Source organism: Microplitis demolitor, chromosome 3 (assembly GCF_026212275.2).
Source record: "Microplitis demolitor isolate Queensland-Clemson2020A chromosome 3, iyMicDemo2.1a, whole genome shotgun sequence".
Lineage (NCBI taxonomy): Eukaryota > Metazoa > Arthropoda > Insecta > Hymenoptera > Braconidae > Microplitis > Microplitis demolitor.
The window spans coordinates 19,447,601-19,475,474 of NC_068547.1; the positions used below are offsets into that span (position 1 = coordinate 19,447,601).

The window sequence follows — 27,874 nt, forward strand, 5'->3', positions numbered from 1 at the left end:
AGCGGTCATTCGTGCACGCCGTGAAGTTCGATACACACTGTTATGCTGCCAGTATTGTACAATCTACTGTGTAGTGGCGCAGCCCCGAATCGTGTTGGATAGTAATTTGTGGTCTGGCCGATTGGCTCTCGCGTGACCGTTTCACTTTGATTATTGATGAAACGCATACTCGTGCCGACTTGCTGCTCGTTGCTAACCTTCACGTTGATCCTTCTTCTCTCTACGATATCCATCTTCTCCTTCATCTTCCCAATCTTTATTCTTTTCACTTTTAGCTTCTCGTTATGTGTGTACAGTACAGACATGTGTTGAAGAACAACAGAGTTTAAATTATCCAACCAATAAAAAAAAAAAAAATAGGGAATCGAAAATCGTCATTATTAACGTTCTTAGATTTCGTGAGAGACTTTTGTATATTTGACGGCGTGAGAACCGGTTTCCCTGATTTTTCTTATCGTTTAAGTACAAATAACTCTTGAGTCCAGGGTTTCCGTTGTTGTTGTTTTTGTTGTTGTTGTTGTTGTTTTGTTTGGTTGCTTTTGCTGATAGATCTATAATTCACTCGTTAACTCTGTCGGTATCTGTAGTGCATAATCTCCTGTATATGTTGTATGATAGCCGGAATTTATATGAGGTGTGTAATTTTAAAATTAAAACCCAATGATAAACACATTTACGAATTTAACTCGATGATAAACGCGCTTCTGACATGCATTAATATCGTATTAACTAACTCTACAACGGTGATTCAAATTGTATCTTGTCTTATCGAAACGACGTACGAATAAGGTACTTTGCATAACCTAAAATCGAGCACGAGATATATATGTATGTGCATATGTTTATGCTTGTATGTATGTAGATGTAGATGAATAAATGTATGTATATGTCGAGCAAGTTTAACGGCAGAGTCTCACATAAGCTTATCTGTGCCGGGAGAACATAAAAGCGATAGTGTTATCCATTTGTGGAAGTGCGAATAGTCAGCCATGAGACTTGCATACTACTCTCCTTATTCCTTGCCTTCACTCTCAGTAGTACAACTTGTCGTTTTGCAAGATATTTTAATATGTATCCTTATTTCTCAACTCTTAGATATATGCATATCTTTAATATACATAACACTTTTAATCCGGCTATTAAACTCAAGAAGAAGAAGACGAAGAAGACGCCAAGACACTTTCTAATCTCATAATAATTATCGCTATAACTTTGCTCTCGACGCCTGCTAATTACTGACACTTCTACAAATATATATATATATATATATATATATATATATATATATATATATATATAAATATTATGAATGTAAATTATATTAAGATTGCTGGTGAATGAGTTTCCAGTTGTCGGTGATAGCTTCAAGTATTCAGTTTAAATGATTCTAGTCTTAATGATTGAAGTTGACAAATCATTTCCGCTGAACAAGAAATCACATCTTGTTTAGTATAATTACGGCGAACTATTAATTTAAAACGATTTGTAAATTTAAAAAAAATAAATCAATCATTTATCTGCATACAAATCGATTTTCTGATACGCTTATTTGATGTAATTTATCAATCTATAAATATACATACATTTATAGTGTACTAAATAAATTAAAAGGAATCGGTAAAAATAAATAAGATAAATGGTAAATGTTGGTTGACATGTCGGCGGATCGGCAAAAGCGATTCATCGGTTTAATTTATAGATCGACATTTTCGAATTCACGCTCAAACCGTCTCGATTCATCGCGTTTTACGCTCGATTGGCATTTATCGTCCTGTATACCGTCGTAGTCGTCGTTGATGTCATACGCTAACATACTGTCACAACTGCGCAATATATATACACACATGAACACATATATATGCATACATACACTTCAATGAATATACACTTACATGGCATTTCTCGTTTATAACATAACGGTGCAAATTATTACTGTCATAAATTTATCTTCGATTGGTAATTATTGTGCGCAGTAATATTTATCATCGGAATTCATTGGATAGCAAGTTGTATGTGGGACAATTTCAATTGGCATTTTCGTCCTGTCTCAGTGTATTCAAGTACTTGAATAGCATATCTACATTATATTGTGGGCAATGCCAACAGCCTGGTTGCAATTTCGGTAATTTAACGACTCGATTTTCTCCCTCGTCATCTTCTCATTGTCACCATTTTCAGAACCTTGCAATTAGCCAAACCAAAAATATGACAATTATTTATTATCAATAATGATCTAATAACTACCGTTTTATTTTAAATTTTTAGTAATAAAAAGCCGGTAATTAAAATCAACAATGTCATCTGATAAAAGAAAAACTGAAATTTATGATTGCCGTGAGATTAAAATTGAAATTTATAATACACTTTTTTTCTATTAACTAAAACTGTGTATCGCGATTGTTGAATAATTAATTTTTAAATATTTAAAATACTTATTAAAGGTTTATTTGTGACGTTTGTTATCATATAGCTTTTTAATTGCAACATTAAACATTTATTTATCGTGGGGAGGTTTAAAAAAATTGAAATATTACTTTTATCAGTATTTACACAGTGTCTTTCTAAACGCTGTATCTATTTCAATACTAACAATGTATAATTTCCGAGATAACATATCACATGCAATTGAAATAAAAACTAAAAAAAAAAACAAACTGTCTAAAGGCGCACGCGAATAACTATGGACAACAGATAACTATAGATCGCGCGACGTCGGCATTCCCCGACTCGAAAACGTATATTTATATACTGTCGATCGACTGCTTGTGGTTTAAGTATTTTAGTAGAAAACTTTATATGTGTAAATATATATATATATATATATATATATATATATATATATATATACATATATATAGAATAGAATAAAGTTTGTGAGAACTTAACATTAGTTGGGACCCGTACTCGACAAATGCAAGCTTGTCTGTATCTCGTGTGTAGTGTATGTATGCAACTAGCGTTTTTAGCCGCACACACACAGCTGCTACATTACATTAAATCGAGCGTTCAATCTAATTCGATATATCAGAAACACTTGGAACGTGCCTTGTTTCTTTGTACATGTACCAGTATATCTTAAACATGTATATATTTATATGGACCTAGAAATATATGAGTAAGTTTCCTAGTGTACATACTTTCTAATCCTCACGTATCGATAGTACAGAGAATAATCTCGAGCGCTGACAGATTTAATATCTGGTGAACATCGCATAATGTAATGTTATTGGGTGGTCGCGAGGAGGATAAATGGCTGGGCTGTAAGTTATTTTATCTTTCTCGCTCGCTCACTTTTTTTGCTCATATACACTAGCTCGTGATGCATGTCTGCTCGCTGCGTGTACCGATCGATAGACACGATCGATAATGTCGGCGCGCGATAGCTGTGCGAGCTGGCGAGCAAGTAGGCGAGATAATTGACAGCGATGTTTTATCTCTAACGTGATGGCATTAAAGCTCGATTAATTAATGTTGAGTTGGATTAAAAAATAGTAAAAATAGAAAAAGAAAAAATAATTGAATTAAAATAAAATTATACATTTATAAGATTTTTGGTTTAAATATCAAAGCTAAAGAGTTTGAGAGAAAATGAATTTAATAAAGAAAAAATATATGATAAATTATACGATGAAATTAAACTCACGACAATGGACACTTTGAGGTTGATTAAAAGTCACAAGACTACTTCTTGGTGGTGCCTTTGAGTTGCATAATTTAATTGTTAGGCAGTGGTTGGTTGGCTGGCACCCTGCTGGATTAATGAAGGCCGGTTAGGGTGAAAATCTTGGAGGCGTTTTATATACTGCACGTCGTAGACGGACGACTGAGTGAAGAAGAATGGCCCCCAGACGAGGGAAACGACCCGGAGCAGTCTGGGACAAGGATGATTACATAATTCCGCGAGAGCAAAGAGATGAGTCGTGTCGTTGTGGAGTGAGACACGGCGATGGAGATGGCAAGGGCAAAAGAACTTACAGAGTTGTGTGGAATCAGTGTGACAGTAGACTCTGAAGAAATAAAATATCAAGAGAAAGCAAGTGGTGAATAAGCTTTATAGCGTTTGAAAAGTCGCGGAAAATGAGAGAGACTGGAACCAAAAAAGGGTTTACATCGGTTGTGTCTGTTGATGGTAGTCGTGCTGTTTCAGCTAGCATGTCTATGTCATTTATGTGCTAGCTACACGAGTACTTTACTTTTGTGCTGGGATGGGACAAGCAGCTTAGGAACGCCCTTCCTAAATATAATTCATCGCTCTAACCAACTATCTACTCTATACAACCCATCCTCTCTTTCTTGCTCTTATTCACTCTATCTAATTCAAGAGAGAAAGAGATAAATATAGAGAGAAGGAGAGAGTATAGCTCGTGCACAGCGTTATTTATGGAATCACAGCTGTATATGCGGATTCGGAAAAGCGAGCGTTGCTGGTGTGGCGGAAATGGGGCGAGTCGACATCGCTTCTCACCCTTCACTGCTGCTGCCTCAACTCTCCTCACTCACCCTCTCACTCATCGCTCTGAATCGCTCGTCAGAATAAAATGGACTGGCCGCACTACGCGAGGCGAGTGAAGCAGAAATGGCCTTTTGGACTTGTCCATTTTTTTTTTCTTTTTTCTACCTCTTTATTTATTTTTGGCTGTTAAAAACGTGAAATAAAAATCCAGAGATGAGAATTACCAGTTGCCCGGGCAATTTTTCTCGTCCAACGATATACACGCCAAATATACATGGACAGTTGGAGAGAAGGAGTATATAAAAACGTGTGTTAAAATGGATGAGAGATCATGTGTCATTACCAAATAGTACAGGGTAAATTGTGCAAGAGAGGATGGAAAAAGGAAAACATTAAAGAGTTTGCTAGTAAGTGAGAATGAGCTTTAGCAGTAGTAGTAGTAAAAGTATTGGTGGTGATAGCAGTGGTGGTATAGTAGGTCTCCGATAATTGACTCGATATTCTTCTTCGGGATTTGTGTCGTCGTTTTATTTTTACGAATGAGAGAAGCAAGACCAAATAATGGTTGAATCGAGCTGGTCCGAGATAATTGGCTCCCAAGTTAACAAACGAATAAGAGTAGTAGTAGTACGAGCGCGGCGGACGCTGCAGTGCCTGAAGAGAGAACAGAGACCAATAGAACTTTACTACTAGCATTATTATTACTACAACTACCATAATGGTAGGTAGCCAACGAATTTGACGGTTTATCATCGCGTCCGATAATTAACGCTGGCTCGGAATCATCCCCCTGTTACAGCAGTGAGTCGATATACATTCGGCTCGGCTTGGGGTTGCCTTACTACTACGAGAGGAAATTAGAAAGTGGAGGTAAAATCAGGCTGTGCGATGCTGAAGGATGAAATGCCCCGGGTTATTAGTTTAGGAGGCAACTGTAAAGTACCTTGAAACAAAGTCTCTGTCTCAACGACGGCATCTCTCACGGGTAATCAATATGCGGGTAAAATTCACTCCTTCTCTTGGTCTCTATCCTTATTCGATCTCCTTGTCCCGCGATCGTAGGTAGCTCGACTTTACCCCACAAACTCCACCCGCAAATGATCCCAGACAGGATCTAAAACCCTCTTCCCTTTATTCTGGCAGCTGGGACAAGACCACCGTATCTTTGGTTAATAAACTCTGCTCAGAGACTACTACCGGGACTCCTGACTTGTCTTGACTCGATTTAACGTCGTGAAATCCCCCATCGTATTATAACTGCTCTAATGCCGGTAACTTTACTCTCCTTTCCCCTATACTCTACTCTCTTTCGCTCACTAATGTATAGATACATACATAATACACATAATATACTTCCGAGTAACTAAACTTTGCCTTCCTTTGTTTGTTTTAGTCCAAGCAGCACCGCGCTGGGCTCACTCGATCAGCTCAAGGAGTACCTGACAACTGCGGGCACTTGTAAGTGCGGTCTCGAGTGCCCGCTTAGACCAGAACAAGTCTTCAATTTCGATCCCAAGGTAAGTCACTCATCATTATATTTACCACTATAGCTGACATCCATTCTTCTCATAATAAAAATGTTGGTTAATGATTTACTTTATAAATATAAAAAAAAAAAAAAAAAACACTTTGATCTCAACTTACATTACGTCAATCTAAAAACGTAATAGTGACATAAACCATCAACCCAACATTGCAAAATTGACAACCCTAGAATGTGCCTTAGTTTTGTACTAGTCATATATTCAAATAAATATATAACATATGTATAAGGTACACAGTGAGGTATTTCAATAATAAGGATTCAATGCACAATTACTGTCATGTTGTGATAAGCCTGACATGCATTACGATGCCAGCAGTAGTTGACTTTACACAATATGTATCACATTTACAATATTCGGTACAATACACAATGACACAAATATACATATATATATTTATAACCAGAACGCGAATTACGGAGCTGCATAGCGATAATAATCGATTTGTAGCGTTAAGCCGCAGAGCGAGGCTGACCGAGCGTGGTTTTACATGCATCAAATGACAAATCCGGCAAATCAGCAGTATGCTATCGACTCTCTCGAGCTCCTCATCCTTCTGCTTTATAATCGAGAGAAATCTCCATGGATATATGTGGAACTATTTCAATATGATCGTGACATGTGTGAACTCTGGTTATTCACAGAGCTATTAAATTATACTTTTTTTCCTTCTTTAGAATATTTATTTTTTTTTTGTTCATTCTTCCTGCTAATTTGTCTTTCTCTTTTCTTTATTTTATCCCATCGAGAAAATTACACTGAATTAGAGAAAGCCAACTAGATGGAGGAGGAGATACCTGGGAATTCACTTGGGGATTCGAGAATTAAATGAATGTGAAATGGGAACGTGAGGTATCTTTAAAATTTCCGTAGTCGTATCATTCTCTCTGGTTTGAATCACCAAATCGTTCTCAAATGGAGATGAGTATGAAAAAAAAAAAAAAATAATTCGCGAATAAGCGAGCGAGTTGTAAAAAAAAAACGTGAACCCAGAAATGATAAAAAGACAGAATGAAAGAAAGAAAAAATTCATTTATGCACCACGTAGACGACAACGACGGCGACGACGACGTTGAGAGAGCGTATAATTGTCTGTGCACCTGCTCTCTATCCACACACTCGCACACACACTCTTGTCTGGTCGTTGGAGAAAAAGAATACATAAATTTTTTTTCATCCCAAATGAATTATTGTCATGTGCGCGGCACTGTAACATTTTATACCAGTAGATATATACAAGTACATACAAAATACCGAGATGAAGAGAATAACGTCCGGCGCGGTCAGGGAGCACCAATTAAACCGCCGTAAAGCTTTATAATTGGCAACACTGTGATTATTCTTAACGACCTACACCGTACCGTCATTACATTATCATAACGTAGGGCTACCGATATAATTCTATATAAAAGAAAATATATTTTTTCTTACACATGACAAATGCATCGCCGCGTCATAAAAATGTCTCACAATAATATTTTAATTAATGCTGAGCACTAATGCTTGCCAAAAATATTTCTGAGCAAATAAATAAGCCAAGTACATTAATTATTTTTTTGCCTGTCATGACGCAAATAGAGATACTTTTTTAATGCCTGAAAATATTTATTGTCGAAAATAAACATCCGGTCAGAGGGTAACAATTAAGACATCGTAAAACGGTGGGCTACAATCGACTTGCAACAAAACAATAACTCTTACTTAGCTTAACAGTATAACGACCATCAGCGTTATCCGCATTATCATAACGTGACTTCCAGAGCTTGCTCAGTTGTACAATAGTCCTGTAGAAATTCTCAAGCGGGAGCTAAATAACAATATTAAAGTAAATATATAGAGATACATAAACGGAACTCTGATTTGGTATCTAGTTTCTGGGCTCGTAAATACAAGTGGTCACGTTTTCGCGGACAAATTCCGGTGGATTGTGTGTTTGAATGTCTGCGTACACGGATGTGAGAAAGGCTCGGTTGGTTACAAGTGTCTTGACTCGTAAAACGAGTAGCTGTGAGTGAATATTTTGCCGCTTGATGCTTTCCACCCTTGTCCACCTCATCCTCCTCATGCTCTATAGCACTAGACTTTTCTCTGAAAATATATTCGTATATACATAAAATCCCTTCAGCCTTTTCCACCACCGCATCTCACCGATTAAATCTCACAAATCTGCAATGCAAAGCTACGTGGTACCTCAACTGTTGGTTGGGTTTTCTCTTATTCTCTCATACTGTCCATTCTATCCTCTCGACTGGCAGCGGTTACGGACAATGAAAACAAGATGCTCGACAGACCGGGAAAATCAACGACGAGGGCATGGAAAGAGCGAGAAACGGATAAGGGGATCTCTGCTCCGGCACAGTCATTTATAAAATATATAATAAAGAGAACAAACTGAGAGAGCAAACAAAACAAGAAATTTAAACGAATAATATATAATGAAATTTAAAAGTTAAGTGAGCCGACCGATTGAAACGTCCCGGGTGGCTCAACCCACTTTATACATACGTTTGTTTGTACAATACCTATATACACGCGATCAACAATCTTTATTCCACTTTACACACCACATAAAACATCACATACATTATTATGTTAATCTTACGACTCTATCATTTATCCGGCACTCGACATCCCACGCCCGTGGGCCCTTTTATATTTCATTTCATTTTATTTTATTTAGGTTTCGCCGGACAGTTAACTGGTACCAAAGTTCTTTAGCATCAATCACCCCACCGTAACTATCCCCGGAACGATCTTACATTACATTTAATAAAATGATCCGGTAACATCTGCATTGTGTGTACGAAAAAAAAATTAAAAATAAGAATTGGCATGCCCGGTTCTGCGGTTGCTTATTGGTCAGGTGCACATTATTATTTTTAAAATAATTATCACGTCGATCGATGATGGAGATATCGTATTTTTAATTTGGATTTTCAACCACCTTCGCCTTCTCTTCCTCTTTCTTGTCGTATCCACCTCCTGCTTACCATTCTGCTGCTGGTGCCTGTGCTCATTCTTCTTCTTCTTCTTCTTCTTGTGCTTCGGCTCATTTAAGCATCCGCTTTATTTATTGCCATTAGCTCAAAGTTATGGATTGTTTGCGTGACACATGGCTTTTTATTGCCCTATAGGTTCAAAAATATACATATATACATCTATTAATGTAGATATATTTATTAAAATATAAACTAGGGAGGAGACTTGATAAAAAGAAATGATGGATTGTTTTTAAAAAGTATAATCATAATTTGTTGGTTTATGAGAAAGTTAATAAATTTTGTTTATGGGCAGCTGTGGGATATAATTGGAAAAACTTTACGAAAATTGTTCGACAGAGTTGTGTGTTTTTTATGTTTATTGTCCGAGAATAATAGACGCCACAGAAGAAGAGTAAGATTTATTTTTGGTGTGGGTTTTTGTTGACTGTAAGTCTCTCACTTGAGAGAAAAATAGAAAAGAATGGGCTAGTGGATAAAAAGAAAAAAGAAATAGAATAAGAAGAAAGTGGAGGAGGAAAAAGACATCAATTGCCGACGGCGAAACGACTTACGGATATTTTCGGAAAAAGAGATGTAATCTAGCGGACCAAGTCCGGAAGAAATCAACTTGGACGAAAGCGTCGAAAGTTTGCCACGAAGCAATCGGATTTGAGAATGAAGAAGATCTCAACTTTGCTGGAGTTTGTGGGAATGAAAATAAAAAAAAAAAGCCTTTGGGGTTTATAATACAACGAAGACGAGGACGCCGCGACGTAGATCGAGTGGAGTTTTTAGGGTTTTAAAAGTATACGACGTCGACCCTTTGTAATTGTGCGAGGGTTGGCACACACCCGACAATGAATAGCATTCAAGTGCTGGTGCTTCGACTGCTGCTAGCACTACTGTTGGTAAGAGAAGACTAAAAAAGACTCGATGATCTAAAAAGAAAGAAAACTTTTGATGTATAGACTCAAATGAACGCTACAAGTATTTACACGCTTGTCCTCATCTTTGTTTCCTCACTTTTATTTATTACTCCCCTTTACTTTATGCTTTTTTATATCTCCGATGAGAGTTAAAACGAATTCTTCTTCATCTCAATATTTTTCTTTGGATAAATAATTATCGAGGTATTTAATGTACTCCTTTATAAGGAATAAAATTCTTTGAAATAATTTTCCTCAGCACAAAGCCACTATAAATTGTTATTATTAAAATATTTTCATTTTTTATTTTTTTTTAAAGCTTTACTTCCAATTCTTGTTTATATTTAATGAAAATATTGTACTTCAATCATGAATTTATGATACCTATTTTAAAATAATTAAATTTTAATAAAAATGTGTTAATTAAAATTCACTTACTAATGTTCATTATGTTATTAATGACACTTGGATAAAATTATGACATAAAAACGAGCTCCGTAAAAGGTGATGATTATCTTAAAATATTCCTGGCGCTGACTCGAGTGCTAATTTAAAAGCACATTAAAATATCCAGCAATATAAGATTCGAACAAAAGTTAGTAGTATTTTTAATTGCTGAGTATTTTATAATATAATGAAAATTTATGCAACCAGGTTTTTCCGATAAAACAATAAAAGAAGTATCTGCCAAGCGGCAGGATACCAGAGGATTAAGTCGAGTAGCCGAGAAAGCATGTTTAATATTCTAGTCACAACACTTGCTGTTTCTTTATATCCGCGACTTTATGTGTGACTGTGTGCAAGTGTACATATAATAATAATATTCAGTGACATAAAATAAGCCGTGAGAGCAGGTATTCTCTCTAACTCGTATTCTCATGAATTCATTCACCACTTCCGATAATTCAATAGATAATTCGATTTGCTGAGAATCGTATAGTAAGAGAGTAGCTCTCGGTAGCAGAACAACTTGGATCTGCTGTTGAAATTGAATTTCTCTTGATAAAAATTGTATCGCTTGGTTTCACGCTCTTATTTCCTTCCTTATATCTATTTCTGCTTTTTTTTATTTCAACCCCCGATATAGCAAAAGCAAACTCAGACCATACTGCCGGATATACAGAATATCTACTACTACAGAGATAAAAAAAATTGAATAAACTCTCTTACTGCTTGAATTATTTTTCTTCACTCTTTGGCCTAACCTCCCACTTTATTATTATTTTCTTTTTCATTTATTCAGCCTCTCATTCACATCCAATTGCTCTTTCTCTCGCAGACTTTGTCGGCCGGTTGGGACGTATAAATTTATTGCGCTCATTAACTTGAATTATGGCATCGAATACGTTCAAAGTTTATAAACCTTAATACGATTGTGTGTAAGCTGAATAAGGATACTGGTATGGCTGGTTCATATAAATATATATATTTGAACCACACTCAAATTGTGGTGGTGTTTGTATTAGAATTACGGTATCGAAATGATTCTACATGTTATGCATCACCCTAGCACAAATAAATCCGTACATAAAGCTGCATGCAATACCACTCACTCCTTCACTCCTTATTCGCGGGTTTTATTTATCTCTCGTGTGGCTGGTTGATACAAAACTTTCGAACTTGAAATGCTCATACATAATCCCCCTCAATTCAATCGTGCTCATTCATACTACTCTTACTCATTCACTCACTCACTCAATCCCTCTCAATGACTTATGTCTATTTTATTCATGCTAAACACGAAAACCCCTCGAGCTACGGAATAATTCTTGACTTGTGTCACCTGCAATCTAAATAACCAACCCTCAATTTCAAAGAACCGCTTTTTTCCTCTCTCTTACTGTCTCCAATCGAATCTCCGTTAAATGTCTCGCACAGCTACTCGAGATTCCCCTACAGTCGCAAATAATGAAAAAAGACCGAGTAGAAATAATAAAATGAAATAGAAAATAAGAGCTGATGTCAAAAAAATAAATGGTTAAAGAAAGTCTTTAATACGATTTTATCCCAAGCTGAAGATTCATCTGAGAATATCGCGATTTTGGACAGGAATTCACTTCTGGTGCAGCTATTCACTAGTGGTGGGTGGTTGGTTGGAGTGGATCAAGTCGGATTGGCTTGAGCTTCCTCCCCGGTTTCTGGAAACTAGAATAAAGTAGAGTAGAAGTAGCAGTAGAGAAGCTCGGGTGGTGATGCCGCGACGCGCATTGCAGCGTTTCGAGGCGGTGGAGTCAAGTGAGAGCCAGCTAAAGAAGAAAGGGGATGAGACTTGCGGCCGGGGGGCGGAAGAGAGCTTAAAAGGGGAATAGAAAACGGTGGGCAACCCGAGCAAGTACTGCCAGGGACACTTGAGGTGAATGTTTTGCGAATGGTCGGTAGATGTCTGGTTTGCTCGAGGCTGATATCGACCTGGTTCGCTGGAGCCGTCGACCTCATCCCCTTGGCCCCTTTAACCCCCTACACGCCTTAGCTCCACCACGTCTTTCTTTCACTCCCCACACGTCTTTCACCCCTTCACCATATTTACCAGCTTTCTCTATTTGTCCAAGTCTTTTTTTTTTTTTCATTCTAAAACTTCTTGTGTATGTTTTTTACTCTCATTCTCATGCTTCTTTCTCTCTTACAACTAGCAAACTCTTTTTCTCTTTTATCTACCCCTGCTCTTGCCCCAGCTCACAAACTATCTCATCTTTCTCAGTCTTCTTCAAGACGACATTTGTTTCATACGGTTCAACTCGTCCGATTTCTCGTGTCGTTTTAGCAACCTGTCATGCTCTCCCACCCACATTTATTCCTCCATCTCTTACTTCTTACTGCTTCAGTTTTCTTTTTCTTCCTCCCGTTCTTTTTTTATCTACACAACTGCGATTTAACCTGCACCTGCATGCTGATGTAACATCCGCCGGTACCCTTTCGTCTTACCCTTTGCAGCTTGGAACCTTCGCGTACTCTCAAGAAATCCTCATACTGCCATCACTGCACCACCCGAGCGTTTCATTCCTACCAAGTTGTCAGTGTCTCACACCCCCTTTCCGGTTTCATCTGTATTTCGCTCTCCTTTCTCGCTTATCCGACTGGATACAGTACATATGTGCAACTACAATAGTACATGCTCAGTATTTATATACCTATATACATAGGCTACTACATAGAAACCTCTTCTATTCCTTGGCTGCGCTTTCTCTCATCCCTATCCCGACAGAGACTCGTCTTCAATCTAGTGGGTTGTCTGGAACAATATGACCTCGGCCCGGAATCCGGTGCGAACCCGGCGACGATACAATATCCGAGAAGTTTGTGCCGTACATTTCCGTCAAGTTTATACATACACCTACCCCCTACCCATATATTCTGCATAATAAATACATATACATAGACATAAATCTAAATACATATACAAGCATCATGATGAAGAGCAGAATTTAGACAATGCTCTTGCAAAGTTTACGCAGCAGAGACCCGCTAATTGTTTATCACTAGTGAGTAGGCAATTCGTACACTGATTTAATTGAGTGTCGTTTAACGTTTCGACAACCATATTTTCTATTTAGTTTTATCATCTGCATAGCCTTATATTATATATTTGTGTATACATAATTCCACCAGCTCATCCGTAAGTTCAACAGCCATGAAATTCACCAAAAACTTTCTCTCCAATCTCAATTCAGTCTTCAAAGCACTCTCTACTCACGCGAACAAACAAGCATATACAAGCAGAGAAAAACAGAGCTGCTGATATGGTGGTTGTAGTAAAAGTAGTAGCAGCAGTAGTAGTAGTGAGAGCGAGGGTGAGGGTTCTATCTGATTCTCTCTCATCGTTTTTGCATAAATCACCGCGTACCCGTGTTCTCGTTTAAACGTGAAAATTTTCTCGCGTGGTTCTAGTTATATGGTGATTCACTGGGTATTGTATAATCTGATGGAGTATGAGTATCGGTGATGGCGGTAGTAGAGGTTGGCATAAAGAGAGTGTGGGGTATATAGAAAGCTAGTGCGCGCTCTAAAGATCCGTGTTCCAACTGCTTGGTGAGAGAAGTCGAGAACTAAGTCCCCTTGGTCTGGCCTAGCTGAAATGCCTGAGATAATTTACGATGGGCCCAAGTGAGAGATAGAGATGGAATTAAAGTATACATATGAAATAGGTGTGTCAATGAAAAGGAGCTGAGTGAGACAGAGATAATTTAAATGAAGAGAGTAAGACTGTGAAACAGTAACAGTCTGCTTCCGCTGTGAAATATAATTCCCTGCACATTCACGGTTGGATAATCCTCGTTCACTTTACATGAAAACTTATTACAGCTCCGCACAGTAGCACCCGGTTGCTCCGCTGGCACCCAACAGCAGCACACTATGTGCCATTGTTATAATACGCCCGCGCGTTCTACTTCAGCAACGTGTAGCCATGACAAGAGCAATTACATTTTTAAATTACGTTACACGATATTAAGCCCTTTCTTTCATTTTTTCTTTTTCTTTTTTATTTTCTCCAGCTCTTTCTTTCATTTCTTTATTGTTTTTTCTACGCTTTTTCCCTCTTTCCACAGAGCCATGGTCGCCGAGGCCAAGCCAAGCTTGTCCAACGACGGACAGACATTCTCCATTTTCTCATTTCCATCAACTCTATTCTTTATTTTTCAATTCCCTCGTTCTACCGCGGCTGCATTTTTCTTCCGCGCTATATTATTCAACTTTTTTGTTTTACGTTATTTTTTAAAAAAAATCCCAGTCTTTAGATTCTTTGACACTGTTAAATTATAACGTCTCTCATCGTTAATTTAAACCAGACAGATATAAAATTATTTAAAATTAAATGTCATGGCTTTGTAAATATAACTTTTTTAAACTTCACTCTCTTTTCTCATTCAAAGAAAAGCAATAAAGAAAATGTAATTATTCTCATTTATATTTTTCATCATTTAGTAATAACAATTACCAGGCTTTTTTTTTTTCATAATAAATAAATTACTTTTCATTCACTTTACTCACTTTGATACTTTTTTAAACTGTCAATTCAACTTTTATATAAAAAATCGCTAAAGTCTTTGATTTAGCAAAATTATTCCAGACGTATTCAAACGACGTATGAAATATAAAACAAAATTTATCATTTAATAGACATATTTGTATACAAATAATAATGTTATAAAAAGAGTTTGGTATATTTATGGCGGTATTAAGCTCAGCAGCAATAAATCCTCAGAAAGTTGTTCATTTATGTTGGTATTTCCTCGTCGACCTATTCAATTTGCGGGTGTTTCGTGCTTTCATCCTGTTCTATTCACTCTTCTGTTCTCTTTCCCATATCTGGAGTAGAGTAGAGCAGTGTAGTGCAGCCCTATATGTACAGTAGTTTGTGTTCAAGCATCGGTAGTATACCAAGACAAATGAATTGAAGGTTGTGGCTTACACTCGTAGACATTAGATACAGGGTATACACAAGGACCCACAATGCGACTACAAGGACAGTACTATACTGTAAAATGCAGAAGTAAAGGATACAGAGAGCGGTCGTTTGAGCGTAAAACGTGAGACGATGAAACAGAACGTGCGAGGGGTGTGAGTGATGTTCCATACAAATGGCACTGCCAATGCCATTTCAGACTCACTGACTACCTTAGAGAGGGAGCGAAATGGTTAAATAGTAGAACATTCAGTAGTACAGTAGAAATTCTCAGCCGACTTTGAAGGAATTGAAGAGAAAGAAGACAAAGACACAAATGTCGAGACGACGACAACCACCGACGAACGTCGTCGACGAGCATTGTGTCGCGACAAAGTCGTCGACGATCAATAGGCAAATCCTTTATCCTTTATATATTATCCTCTCACCCAGAATTTTAACTCGTTCATTCATAGAAAATTCCTTTCATCAAAGGTCTAATACTCTTTCGCCTTTACCTTTAAGCCCTTTCTCTTATCTTCAGCTTCAACTTTAGCTTTTATTATATTGTGGATTTTTTATTATTTAATTACCGCACTAATATATTTTTTGTTCGCCCCGAAATTATTTTTTTATTACTTGAGTGACGTCCTCGTCTTCTGTCGACAGTGGATTAACCCGGCTTGTGTATTCGCTCATGTTATTTTGATAAAAGTGAGTAACGTTGAGGAAACACGAATAATAACAGCAGAGAATAACGTTGAGCGTATAACGTAAACCACTTGCTCTTGCGCCACTTGAAGCAGCTCTCGGTTACGTGTTTTTAGGCACATGTGTTTGTGTACATACCTTCCTCATTTATATACAACATACCTTAATATGTATGCATATATATATATATATATATATATATATACAAATACATGTATACGTTGAGTGAAGTATGAAGTATGCGCGTGTAAATAACCCGCGCGTCGGCTAAATTCTCGTGGCACACCAAAGTCGAGGTCAAACGCCTTGGTTATGCGCGTCTATGCACTTGTACGGCTGTACATTGTGGGTTTATGTTCTCTCGGCACTGATGCCTCATCTCTTCTCCTCCATCTCCTCTCTATACAACATACACACTCGAAAACACAACTTAGCGAGTGAGTCAGTGAGTGAGTAAACGAGCAGAGAGATGAGAAGTAGAGAGAATGACCACGACCACATAACAAGAGAACTTGGCCACGATCTTTGTCATGTATGTATATGTACATGTTTATTTTATCATGTCTCTCCGTATGTTTTTATTATGTATGAGGAGCCAGACATCGGCAACACGGCACGACTGAGGGTGGACGATGAATTGCTCGATGGGTGTGCACTGGTCGAGTGTGGTGTGCATGGCGTGAGTATGCATGAGTAACAATTTGGCGACTGTTGATTTTCCGAGTGAACCTTCATTAGAAATATGGTAAATTTTCGAGTTTATTGTTACACTGTATACACACCGTAGAGCAGAATAGAAAAGAGCTGAGGGAAAACCCCAAGTGAATTGAATGTATTTCCAAATGTAAATTTAAATGTAAAACGGATTAAACAATCATATTGTCATTCATTTAAATTCAATTTAAATCCCATAGTGTATCACTATTTATCTGCGAACAACAAATATAGTTTTATTAATATAAATAAATATTTATATGCATATACATATATGGAGACATTGATGTTGACTTAACAAAATAAACCGACAATGTAATATTCTGTTGTATATTTTGTAGAGGAAAATTTATATTTGTATGAGTATTGAAAAACGTATATTACGCTCTGTATTTTTATAAATTCTTTTTTTTGTTATCATGAAAAATCTATATGTATATATTTATGTGCGGAATAAATACAATATAGTGAAAACCGCTGACAGGCTATATTCGTCCATATATATCTGAGGAATATTTCAATATATACGTTTTTCGCATATTCGACTAGTCCATTGTGCCCGGGGAATATCTTCGATTCACCTTCTATCCCATACTTTTGCTACTCCTACCGCTCCTCCTTTTTCTATCTTATATTATACACTATGTATTCGCATATACACTACGATATATATGGACAGAAAAAGTATTTCCGCTTATTCTTGCATCTTTTATACTTTTTCACTGTGGTTGAACAGTCGCAGCTCTTATCGGTTTCTTACGGGTAAATATATACATATATATGTACGAACATGTATCACGAATAACATTACGGAGAATGTAAATGAAAATCTATCCTACATAGATACGAATACTTACAATATTCACGTTCAACGTTCAGAAAATAGAGCCTTCAAAGTAATACTTATTAAATTTATTATCATTCTACGATATATTTAAAGTAGCTACCATTCGTTCCATTTCTATCATTGCTAAAATTCTTTAGACTGTTCTTCAGTATAATAAATATCGTCCTCGTTAATTGACAACGTAAATATTTGTTCTTGATGATAAATTATAACGCCGTACAAAAGCAGAAAAAAATTCGATTAGAGTTTTAAAATGAATTAATGAATCACTGGTGCATCGTAACTGTCGTAACTTGAGAGTAGCAATAGCGAAATAAAGGAATTAGTAGGAAACACCAGGGAGAGATAGAGAGTGAGCTCGTCGAGTGGCAATCGAATTATCGAACACGCCTGGAACACAGTGTGTGTGGTATCGCCCGGGTTCCCGGGATAGTGGTCGAGGGTTGAGGGTTGAAGGCAGAGGATAGACTGACCAACAGAGAGTAGAATTGAGTGGAATAGTGGCGGCGCGGGTGACGTTCCTGCGGTATTGAACTACTACATACACACACACAATATAGTTAGTACAGAGAGTGATGTAAAGTACATTTCTCTATCACACTCCTCTATATATATGTATATTGACATCTTCTACTCCCTTTGGGCATCTGCTACTGCTAGTGATATACATATATTTATATACATATATGTGCATTGTATCCGTAGTTGTCCATTCGATTCTCTCAAACCTATTGGCAATTGCCACCGCTGAACTTTATTGGTACGTACCGGCACGTCGATGTGCACACCCGCAAATGTGTGTTTATGCTTTCGTACGTGGCTGAGCAATATGTGGTCTCACAAATAGTAAATTTATACTAGTACATGTGCTTGCACACTAGTGTATTTGTTGAGGATGAAATGTGCACTTGTCCGTACATTTAATACTATAGTCCAATCAACAATGAATGTATGTATGTATGTGTATATGTATGTGTATGTGAAAAAGAGAATGAGTAAAATGATCAACCGCGCTACTGTGGCCAAGCCGTATTTAATTAAACTCGCGAGATACATGACGTAAATTCTATCAGTGATAAATAATTAGTTTTGTACTTTTTAAATAGTACTTTAGTTTGAACAAAAAAAAAGTTTTATTCAATTTATTTTTAATTTAAATATTTATTGAAAGGCATTATCATTTTTTCAATTACTATTATTATTGTCAGTGAAAATGTTTTAATTAGTATTTTAATTAATAAAAGTTTTAATTATCTAATAACCTACATATATGTATATAACAAAGCGAAGAAATAAATTATTAAAAGTAATTAATCGTTGAAAGAAATAGATAAGATCAAAAGATAAATTCCTTTTGATCAGAAACCGAATCGCAAAGTAATATATTAAATAATATATATAGTTTTCCGTAAAGATAACGGGAGCTAAGTGTTACACGTCAGAGGCCTCGTCGCTTGCGCTCAATATCATTAATTAACTCGCGCAATTACGTGAAGATTAATTGCCAGTAAAGGGAATAGAAAGACAGGGAGAGATAAAGAGAAAGAGGGAGACAAGAAAGACAATCTATAGGTTTGTCTCTTTCGTAAGTAAGACAGAGAGCGCTTAAATAAGCTACTAGTGAGGTATCGAGTAAAGTAATGAGGGTAGTTGTTAAGATTACTCGGCAAGATACTCGACCTTTGTGTGTGCCCTATTGAACCCCATGGACCAAAGATTTGTGTCAATTGCTACTTCACTCCTTTCGAGATTATTAAACTCTGTCAACCGTTAATGCTGTTCATTAATTATCGAACACACATTGTAAGCTACTATTACACTTTACTCGACTTGACCTTAATCATACATCAGACATCTACGTGTTACATTTTTATCTATTTATATCAATCAACGTTTAATAGTAAATAATAACTTGTAATTTACTTAATATCATTAATCACATCTTCCAACACTTTACTTTTTAATTAACTCATGACCGCTATTTTATTGTTACAGGTAAGTGAATTAACCTGTCCATCAATCCACATTAGTACCTATTCAATGCTGATTGATTGATTAATTAACCAATTGATCAATTGTCATGGTAAGCTTGTAATAAATCAAACCTGCACTTAATACCACCAAGATGGTACGTAAAAAATTTATTAAATATTATAAATATTACATATATACTGTATAAATTTTGGCTTACAAGAATATCAATAGTAAAAGTCAGATAGTAATATTTCACTTTTCTGATTCCTCAATTCCATTTCATGTTCATGTCGTTCTCGCTGTCAATCGGTTTTCCGATAAATCCATGGCAACCCGTCGTGTATATACATCATCCATTGGTTGTATATATATTTTTATTTTTTTTCTGATGCCTGAAATACTTGCTCTCTTTCATAGTAGATAGTAAATAGCATGAGGATAGAGAGGCACCAGAGAAGAGAAGCATCAGCAACAGCATTTCTTCGATAATCGGACGGAAGCGGCGAAGCTATTACGGATGCACACACGGGTTCGCGCTCGAAAAGCCATATTGGAAGCGCCAGATGGTTATTGCATCAAGATAGATACCCCATTCAGATTTCAGAGCCGTTCTCAATGCATATTAGAACGATTCACGCTCCGGAACCGAACTGAATACGGTATTAGTGTAGTATAGAGCCACCAGAGAGACTGTGCCCTCTGTACTACTATACTAGCTCTGTATAGAAGACCCGGTACCACTGGCACCCGCCCCACGCGCCACAGTAGTCTCGCTTATTCCAATTCCCACCTTGCTTCATCCTTGTTTCATCCTGCTGCCGGTTCCTTTTACTTCCTCTTCGAGCAACCACCCTCACTATTCCCATTTCTATACACTATTCGATCTCTGCACACAGCCATGATCCCTTGTCTCAGTGCTAGAGCACGCTTCTGCATCCTATCATCAACTTACGACCAGCTGCAACGCTTATAAATTGCTCCTATTTCGTTTTTTTATTTTATTTACTTTTTTTTCTGGAGCTTTAGTCTTTTATTTTATACTTTGTACGTTCTTTAAGACGGTATATTTTTATCTGATTGCAGAGTACGCTTTGAATAGAAATGAAATTTGTTTTATTTTATTTTGTTATTATTATTATTATTACTTTTATGCATGTAGATAAGAATAAAGAAACGTATTATTTTAAAAAGAGTTATAAAACAAAGAATAGAAGAAATAGAGGAGAATTGTGGTTATATTTAAATAGCGATCGATAATCACTTGAAATAGTGTACTTGGGTTTTATATTTTTTTATTACAGTACGTCGTGCTCCATCGATCATACTTTACTTGTGTACTTATACTTATATAATAATCATAAAGACAATGTTGATAATAAAGTATGTAGCTTTATAAAAGTTTATAAAGTGTAAAGACGGTAATTCTATTTCATGATATAGTTATTAAATTATTTTATCATCAACCACTCAGCTCCATTTAAATTTAAAAAAATACTCGATACTGTAATTTAAATATTAAATGAATTTTACTGCTGAAAATAGTTTTATATAAAAGTATTTGTGAAACGATAATAAATATTATTTTTCCAATGATTGATGTCTACACATGTCAATAACTGTGATCGTAAATAAAAAAAAATGTATGTGTACAGCAGTGTAGGAAATAATAAATATTACGTCGTGAATTCAATTTATATGATTGATTGGATAATAATAATAATAATAATAACAATAAAAAAAACGGAATTATATCGACACGCATATAATAAAAAAGTTTTTCTCTATTACGCGGACATACATATATATATTTATATATACAAATGAAATAGCAGTAGAATTGTGAATACATGAGTTTGCTTTTCGTTAAATACTATACTGTATATTGACTGCTCTTTGGACATAACTCCAAACTCAATTTACCACTTCACTCACTCACTAGCTCACCCACTCACCCTTTTAAACCCTATCCACGTTTAATTACTGTCCAATTGATTTATTCTCAGTGTGTGCGACGATTGGATTTCGACGCCGGCTATTAATGAGTTCTGCCATTCATTTCTCATCATTCTCCACTCACTCGCTCAAATAAAATATATTTATTGGGTATCCCTTTACCCCCATTATTTAGTCCCCCATCTCTCAACTCTCAATCCAATTCTCTTTTTTATCTTGACATACTTCCTCCAATCCTTCAATTTAATCGATACGAGTAAAAAAAACGGCTCAGTGTTTTTACAAACGTCATGTCAAAAAATTACTCATCTCATTTTTTTATTATCATTCTCCTGTACAAATTTAGTTTCTGTTTTCTCCATTACTTATGTGTGTGTATAATATATATTTTCTTATAAATGTTTCTTCTTATGCTGCTATGAATTCGTTTATTTTATTTATCATTATTTTCTTATAGGAGTTTTAACGCACGTACAAACATCCATTATTCAGTCGTTGCGGCTCCCCTATCAAGCTCTTTCGTAAAAGCGACACGACGTTCGCTACTGGTTGTTCGTTCTTTGGTTCATTCGTTCGTTCGTTCGCCAATCGAACGAACAACATTGACTCGAGTCTCGATGGAAAAACGTGGCATTTGATTTGAAAGGCGATGGGACGATGTTCTCGACACGCGTCTCTGCTTCTTCTTTCCTGCCTGCTTGTCTTTGTCCTCGTTGTCTCTTTTATATATACATATACATATACACATATTTAGTCTCTTTTCCGACTCCCCGAGTTGTTCACCCGTCCAATCCACAATACTCTATATTTATAATGAAGTCAAAAGGAGACGAAAAATAAAAAAAAAAAATATTACAGAAAAGAGAAAAGGGAAAGAGGATGAGGAGAAAATAAAATAAAGTAAAGTAAAGTAAGGAGAAAAAAAAATGTAAGAAGTCTCGGCAAGTCACGACCGCAGGATTCTGTGTGCCCGTCAGACGGAAATAATAAAACGATCTCGTGTTCAAACCGCGAACGACTTGGCGTCACGTCATTCAGAGACAGACAATTTCTCGTTTAAGATGAATAAATCATTTGAGCAAAAATAAAATGTCCTTTGACTATAACAATAATAATAATAATAATAATAATAAATAATAATAGCAATAGTAATAATTTACCCTCAACTATCACAGTCGTTAAATTTATTTATTATATTCTCCTCGAATTTATTTCAGTTTAAACTTTTATTTGCAGTGTTAATTAATTATTGCGAGAATCAATTAACACGGTAAATTGTTAATGACTCTTACACATCTGTATATTTATGTATACATGTGAAATGGATAATAGGAAGCTCGGAGCAAAAGGACTCGAAGATAACCGGCAACTCGAGAGCAATTTGTGCGATCACGGGTACGGGCCGTGATTGCCCACAGATCTCGGTCGTGCGGACCGATGCATACTAGTCCACCAGATATTCCCTCGCAATGCGATCTGCTGAACAAACGCCCGAGTGCTTGTATATCTATACAACGAGAATCATGATCATGGTCATGATCATGATCATGGAGATGATGATGATGATGATAATGATGAGTCGATAGGGGAGCGAAGTAAGTAAGTGGATGCGCAAAGTCGGCAAACACACCAATACTCAGTATACTCACTGTATGATAGGTATAGTTTATCCCCATATACATATATACTGCGGTATATACTCTCGGATAGTTGTTTCACCCGATGGCCCCGCAATTAACCTTGCTCTTTGCTGGTGTGGTATTATCGTGTGGTATTTGTGGCAGCAGTGATCGCAACTTTAAGGCAGTTTCGAACAGACTAACGCCATCTATAATAACCAATTTTCTTTACTAATTAATTAAGGTAAAAAATGAAGTATCCAAAAGTCAAAGTACTGATATAATTGAATAAATTTTTGTGGGCTGATATATTGTTTGAAAGCAATTTAATAAAAGTAACCCAAAGACATGGGCATTTGATGTGGTAATTTAATAGACATGGAGCGCACAGTATATTATATCGTGCTCAGCAAAACGGCATAATGTAATGTAAGCTTATGCAATTAATCTCATAGAGGAGATTGTAGGCGAAGTAGCGATCAGTGGGGCGGGAGTAAAGACCGATCGATCGATCGCTCCAGTGTGTCGGTGAACATAAGCTATTTGCATTCCTCGTCTTAATTAAATCGATGTAGGTATACGGATTGGACTTGTTAAGCGTATAGGTCGAGGTACTGGCACACGATTAGCGTGGTTATCAGGACAGCAACTCCAGTGTGCGATAGTGTATATGCATACTCCGGTAGTGCTGCTGGTACTGCAACATGATTGGAAACTATGCTTCTACATTGTCATCCGATTTACGCCTAGGTTTAATGTATTAGTCCCGTGTCACCGAGCACGCTGACGTGCTAAATTAATCTTGCTCGACGACATTCTACCGAGCTCCGCCAGAAGCTCTTCCCCTTACCTCACTCGCCCCTCTCAATCCGTCTCCTCTTTTTCATTTTCCACTTCCTCTTATTTATGCTTCACTTGAGCGACACCAAGCCGGCGATTCGCTTAACAACTTGTACTCTTTCGTCAGCCAAGAAAAATTGTTGCGATCTTTTTAACCGTCTCTCGAAATTTTTTTATTTTATACTGAAGAACAAAGGGAAAAAAATTAACGGGATAAAAACTTAAATTTTATTAAACAAGAAAATTAATTGAGTAATTAAAAATTATATAACTGAAGCTAATTCAATTTAATTAAATAAAATTGAAATGAAACGTCCTCGAAGGGTTGCTGACACGGATGTGATCGTGCAGGTTACGGCCACGGCAAAACTCAACGCGTGTTTATACACGCAGCAAACACGTACTTTAAACATATCTTCTCCTTGTCTTTTTCTTATTCTTCTTGTTTTTTTCGTCCTTTCCTTAGTATAGATACTCAAAGTAAACCGCGACAACTGAGCTCAAAGTCACTACCCAAGGATAATGCATGGACTCTCCATCATATATATTATCGTTAATTAAAACTTTTATTCAGAATCTCTACCAACTACTTTATCGATAAAGTTAAACTTTACCACGTAAATAGAATTTTAATTAACTAGATAATTAAATAATTCTAGTGGGTCATAATAACATAATCAATGTAGTTATTAATTAACGGTGGAATGATTGGTATGTATGACTTTCAATCACATTGATCGAAGTATGTATTATATGTATATATATATATTGATAATCGACAGATGATGAGAAGAAGCTCGTCCCGGTTGAGATAATATGATGATGGAGGATAGCCTAGTGTGGCGAGGATGAACACGCGGAACGTGTGAATTAAAAGGGATCGAGTTGAGCGCCACTACGACTGCATTCCACTGTTCCGTAGCCTACTCATGTGCTGCATCTTCCTTGCTCACGTATTATTGTATATATGATGTAGATTTAAGGTGTATTGATGTTGTTGTTTCGTCGGTGTGTGCGTGTGTGTGTGTCTCGTGTGTGCACGTGCAGGGTTATTCAGTGTGGATGCCAAAGCCGCTTTGCTTTGAAATCGTGTCTTTAAACTACTCGTTGTCTTTACTTACAGTCATCGTTGTAGTCGTTGTCGTCTCCCTGGTCGTCGTCAGAGTTTGAGTCAACTCTTTGATAGCAGGAAGACGTACAGTGTTTAATGTACAAGCTCACGATTCTCAAGTAAAGTCGATCAAGTGAACCACCGAGTGTCTTTAATGCACCACCAAGCGTCGCTGTCTCTTGAATGCCGACAACGACAATCGAGTGCACTGCAGTAAAACGACATCGTTGTGACTATCTCGCCGTCGTTTTCGTCTTCGTCTTGGTCTTGGTCTCAGCTAAGTCCCGAGGTTGTATTCACCACGACATTCGTTACGTATGGAACTGTAAATCACCGAAGAATGGCAAATTTATGTGAGGACATGCTCAACTGAGCTTTATTTTATTTTAAATTTTTAAACTCTTTTATTTTTTATTTATTTCTTACATCCAAGACAGTATGCTCCTATATGTGAGCGGATCTTATCGAAACAACTCGATGTTTATTGCTGCTACAGCAGGTTGCTGAACTGCTTATACCTCTGCGCGACGGATCGATTCTTAAATGGTACCCAGTTCAAATGTTCCTTTTCCAAGTCGTTAAACCTACACTACACTTTTGTTACACTTTTAAAATACTTTTATTGCTAAAATAACTCTCAACTAACAATCAGTTAAGAAAAATATAAAAAACTTTGCTGTTATAAAAGTAATATCGCAAAATAAATTTTAAATGCTATAAAATTATAAATTTTCCCGCCGGTTATTTTCATTCACGAGCAGGACTAATTCTGTGCTTTGATTGAAGGATCAGTTATTTAATGCTGAAAAAATTAAATGCCAGAGTAAAGGCTATGAAAGCAAGAGAAAAATACTTATGATAATAATAACTAAAACTAAAAGAAAGGAAAAAAATTAAATGAATAAAATAATGAACAAGAGCCTCAGTCGCCATTAAAGATGAAACGTTTTTCTTCTCAGTATGGTATGCTGCAGCATTGTATATCGTATTGTATACAGCGCGTTGGTTAGTACCCATACCAGTGCTGAAAGTGCACCAGCAGCAGGCATTAGCATGAGGACTAACCGTAAGAATAATCTTATTTCCTTACGGCAAAGTCTACTCGCGTTCAATTAGCCTCACGGCATTAGTCTTCAGCCTACAGCCCAAATTAGGACTCGAGCACTTACGCGAATCGAGCTCTTGAGCTCATACCAACACAACCAACGGCAGTATCAGTGCTGGGTATTAGCACGAGTATTCGGACAAGTAGTAGTACTTTATACGTTATAATAAACAGTATGAGCTTAAGTTGAGTCGAGTCGAGTCGAGTTTTAGTCTAAGATGAGGTATATAGTCGTTTCACGAAGAAACATGATTCATAGCCAACTCACGAGAGTAAAAGCCCGTCCTATCTATACCAGTACCAGTACTAGTACTACTACTCTTATCCTTCGCTACCTCACTCCCTCATTTACTCGCTGACTCGTTTTCCTGCCACGACACTGATGATAGCTTTCTGATCTTCCCACCAAGATCCTCCATCATGATTACACTTTTCACATTTTTTATGCTCTCTCACTGTACTGACGTTCTTTTCCACTCGGTGAACTATCCAACGACTCAGATATATTGAAAAATAAAATAAACTTTATTGTAGATACAAACGCGAGCATACGAGTGAGGGTGGTTACTCATATAATTTTCATGATGTATATTTATTTTTCCATCCTCATTTGACAAAGCAAACAAATACGTTTACATTTCGATAAATAAAAATGATGTTTACATATGCGCGAGTGGGTGTACAAATGCGTCTTTATACAACGCAAACGATGAGCCGGATGATGGCTCTTGTATATCTCTATAAATATCATTTGGATGGATGTTTTGATTTTTGCATGTCCATTTATGCAGCTGGGTGCATCATAAATGCCATCGTCGTATATGTACTGCGTCAAAGAGTGCTTCGAGAAAATATTCAGAGTATCGTGTGTACATCCACTACACAAGGGAATGCCTTTTCTTATTCACTATACACGTATTTATATATATTTTATCTTATACTCGTTGGTTTCCCTTTGGTTAAACTTTTTTTACTCTCTCTACTTGGCTCATCCGAGAACCCAGCCGTCCATGCGTGACTCAAGGTCATCTGAGGATTCACCAGCAAGCAAAGATATGTAGAATAATGCATGTGGTAATTTTATTACTCTTTTTTAATAATCAAAATTGTTAGTAAGTTCCTTTTGTGTGTTTTATTTAAATATTTTACGGGCGATGGAGCCAACGAACGGGACACGTGTGTGTGTTTATGTGCATTGTGCTCATCACATGGGTCTTTTACGAATGATACGAGAGTTTATGTTTAGTTACTCATTGAGTAGAGAGAAACCTGCTCACCCACACGTGTGTTCAGTGTACTTGAGGCCGGGTTATTAGGTGCTAATAGACACGTCGGGACATGCGACAAGCCACTCAGTGTCTAATGAAATGTCTATTCAATGCATTAACAATATGTTTATAGTCATACCTTTATGCGCAGATCTTTAATTTATGACCAACAGTATTGTGCTTGTGAATAAATGAAAATACTTAAAGGTCAATGATCTTGATATTGAGAAGTTGTCAACAGCTTGTAAATAAATATTTTTATTTGTCCGCCGTTAAATTTTTTTTTTATCAAAAATATGTAACCGCTTTACTTTGTAACCTTTTTTTTTACCAACTGCTTTTACAATAGATTGTAAGTGTTTAAAATTGCATTGCTCGTAAATTTTTTAAGCGATTCCGTTTATGGATCCCGAGTTACGAACCTCTAGAGTTTGTATTTTTATTATAA

At 36.6% G+C, this 27,874-nt stretch overlaps 1 protein-coding gene across 5 annotated transcripts in view; it reads left to right on the plus strand.

Annotated features, from left to right (window-relative positions):
- LOC103574564 (homeobox protein 5) overlaps positions 1–27,874 on the plus strand; it is a 163,667-nt gene that overhangs the window by 101,620 nt on the left and 34,173 nt on the right. For all 5 annotated transcript variants that reach the window (XM_008554036.2, XM_053737858.1, XM_053737855.1 and 2 more), the window contains one exon: positions 5,847–5,970. In XM_008554036.2, coding sequence (XP_008552258.1) covers positions 5,847–5,970 — 124 coding nt within the window. The remainder of the gene's footprint in view (positions 1–5,846; positions 5,971–27,874) is intronic.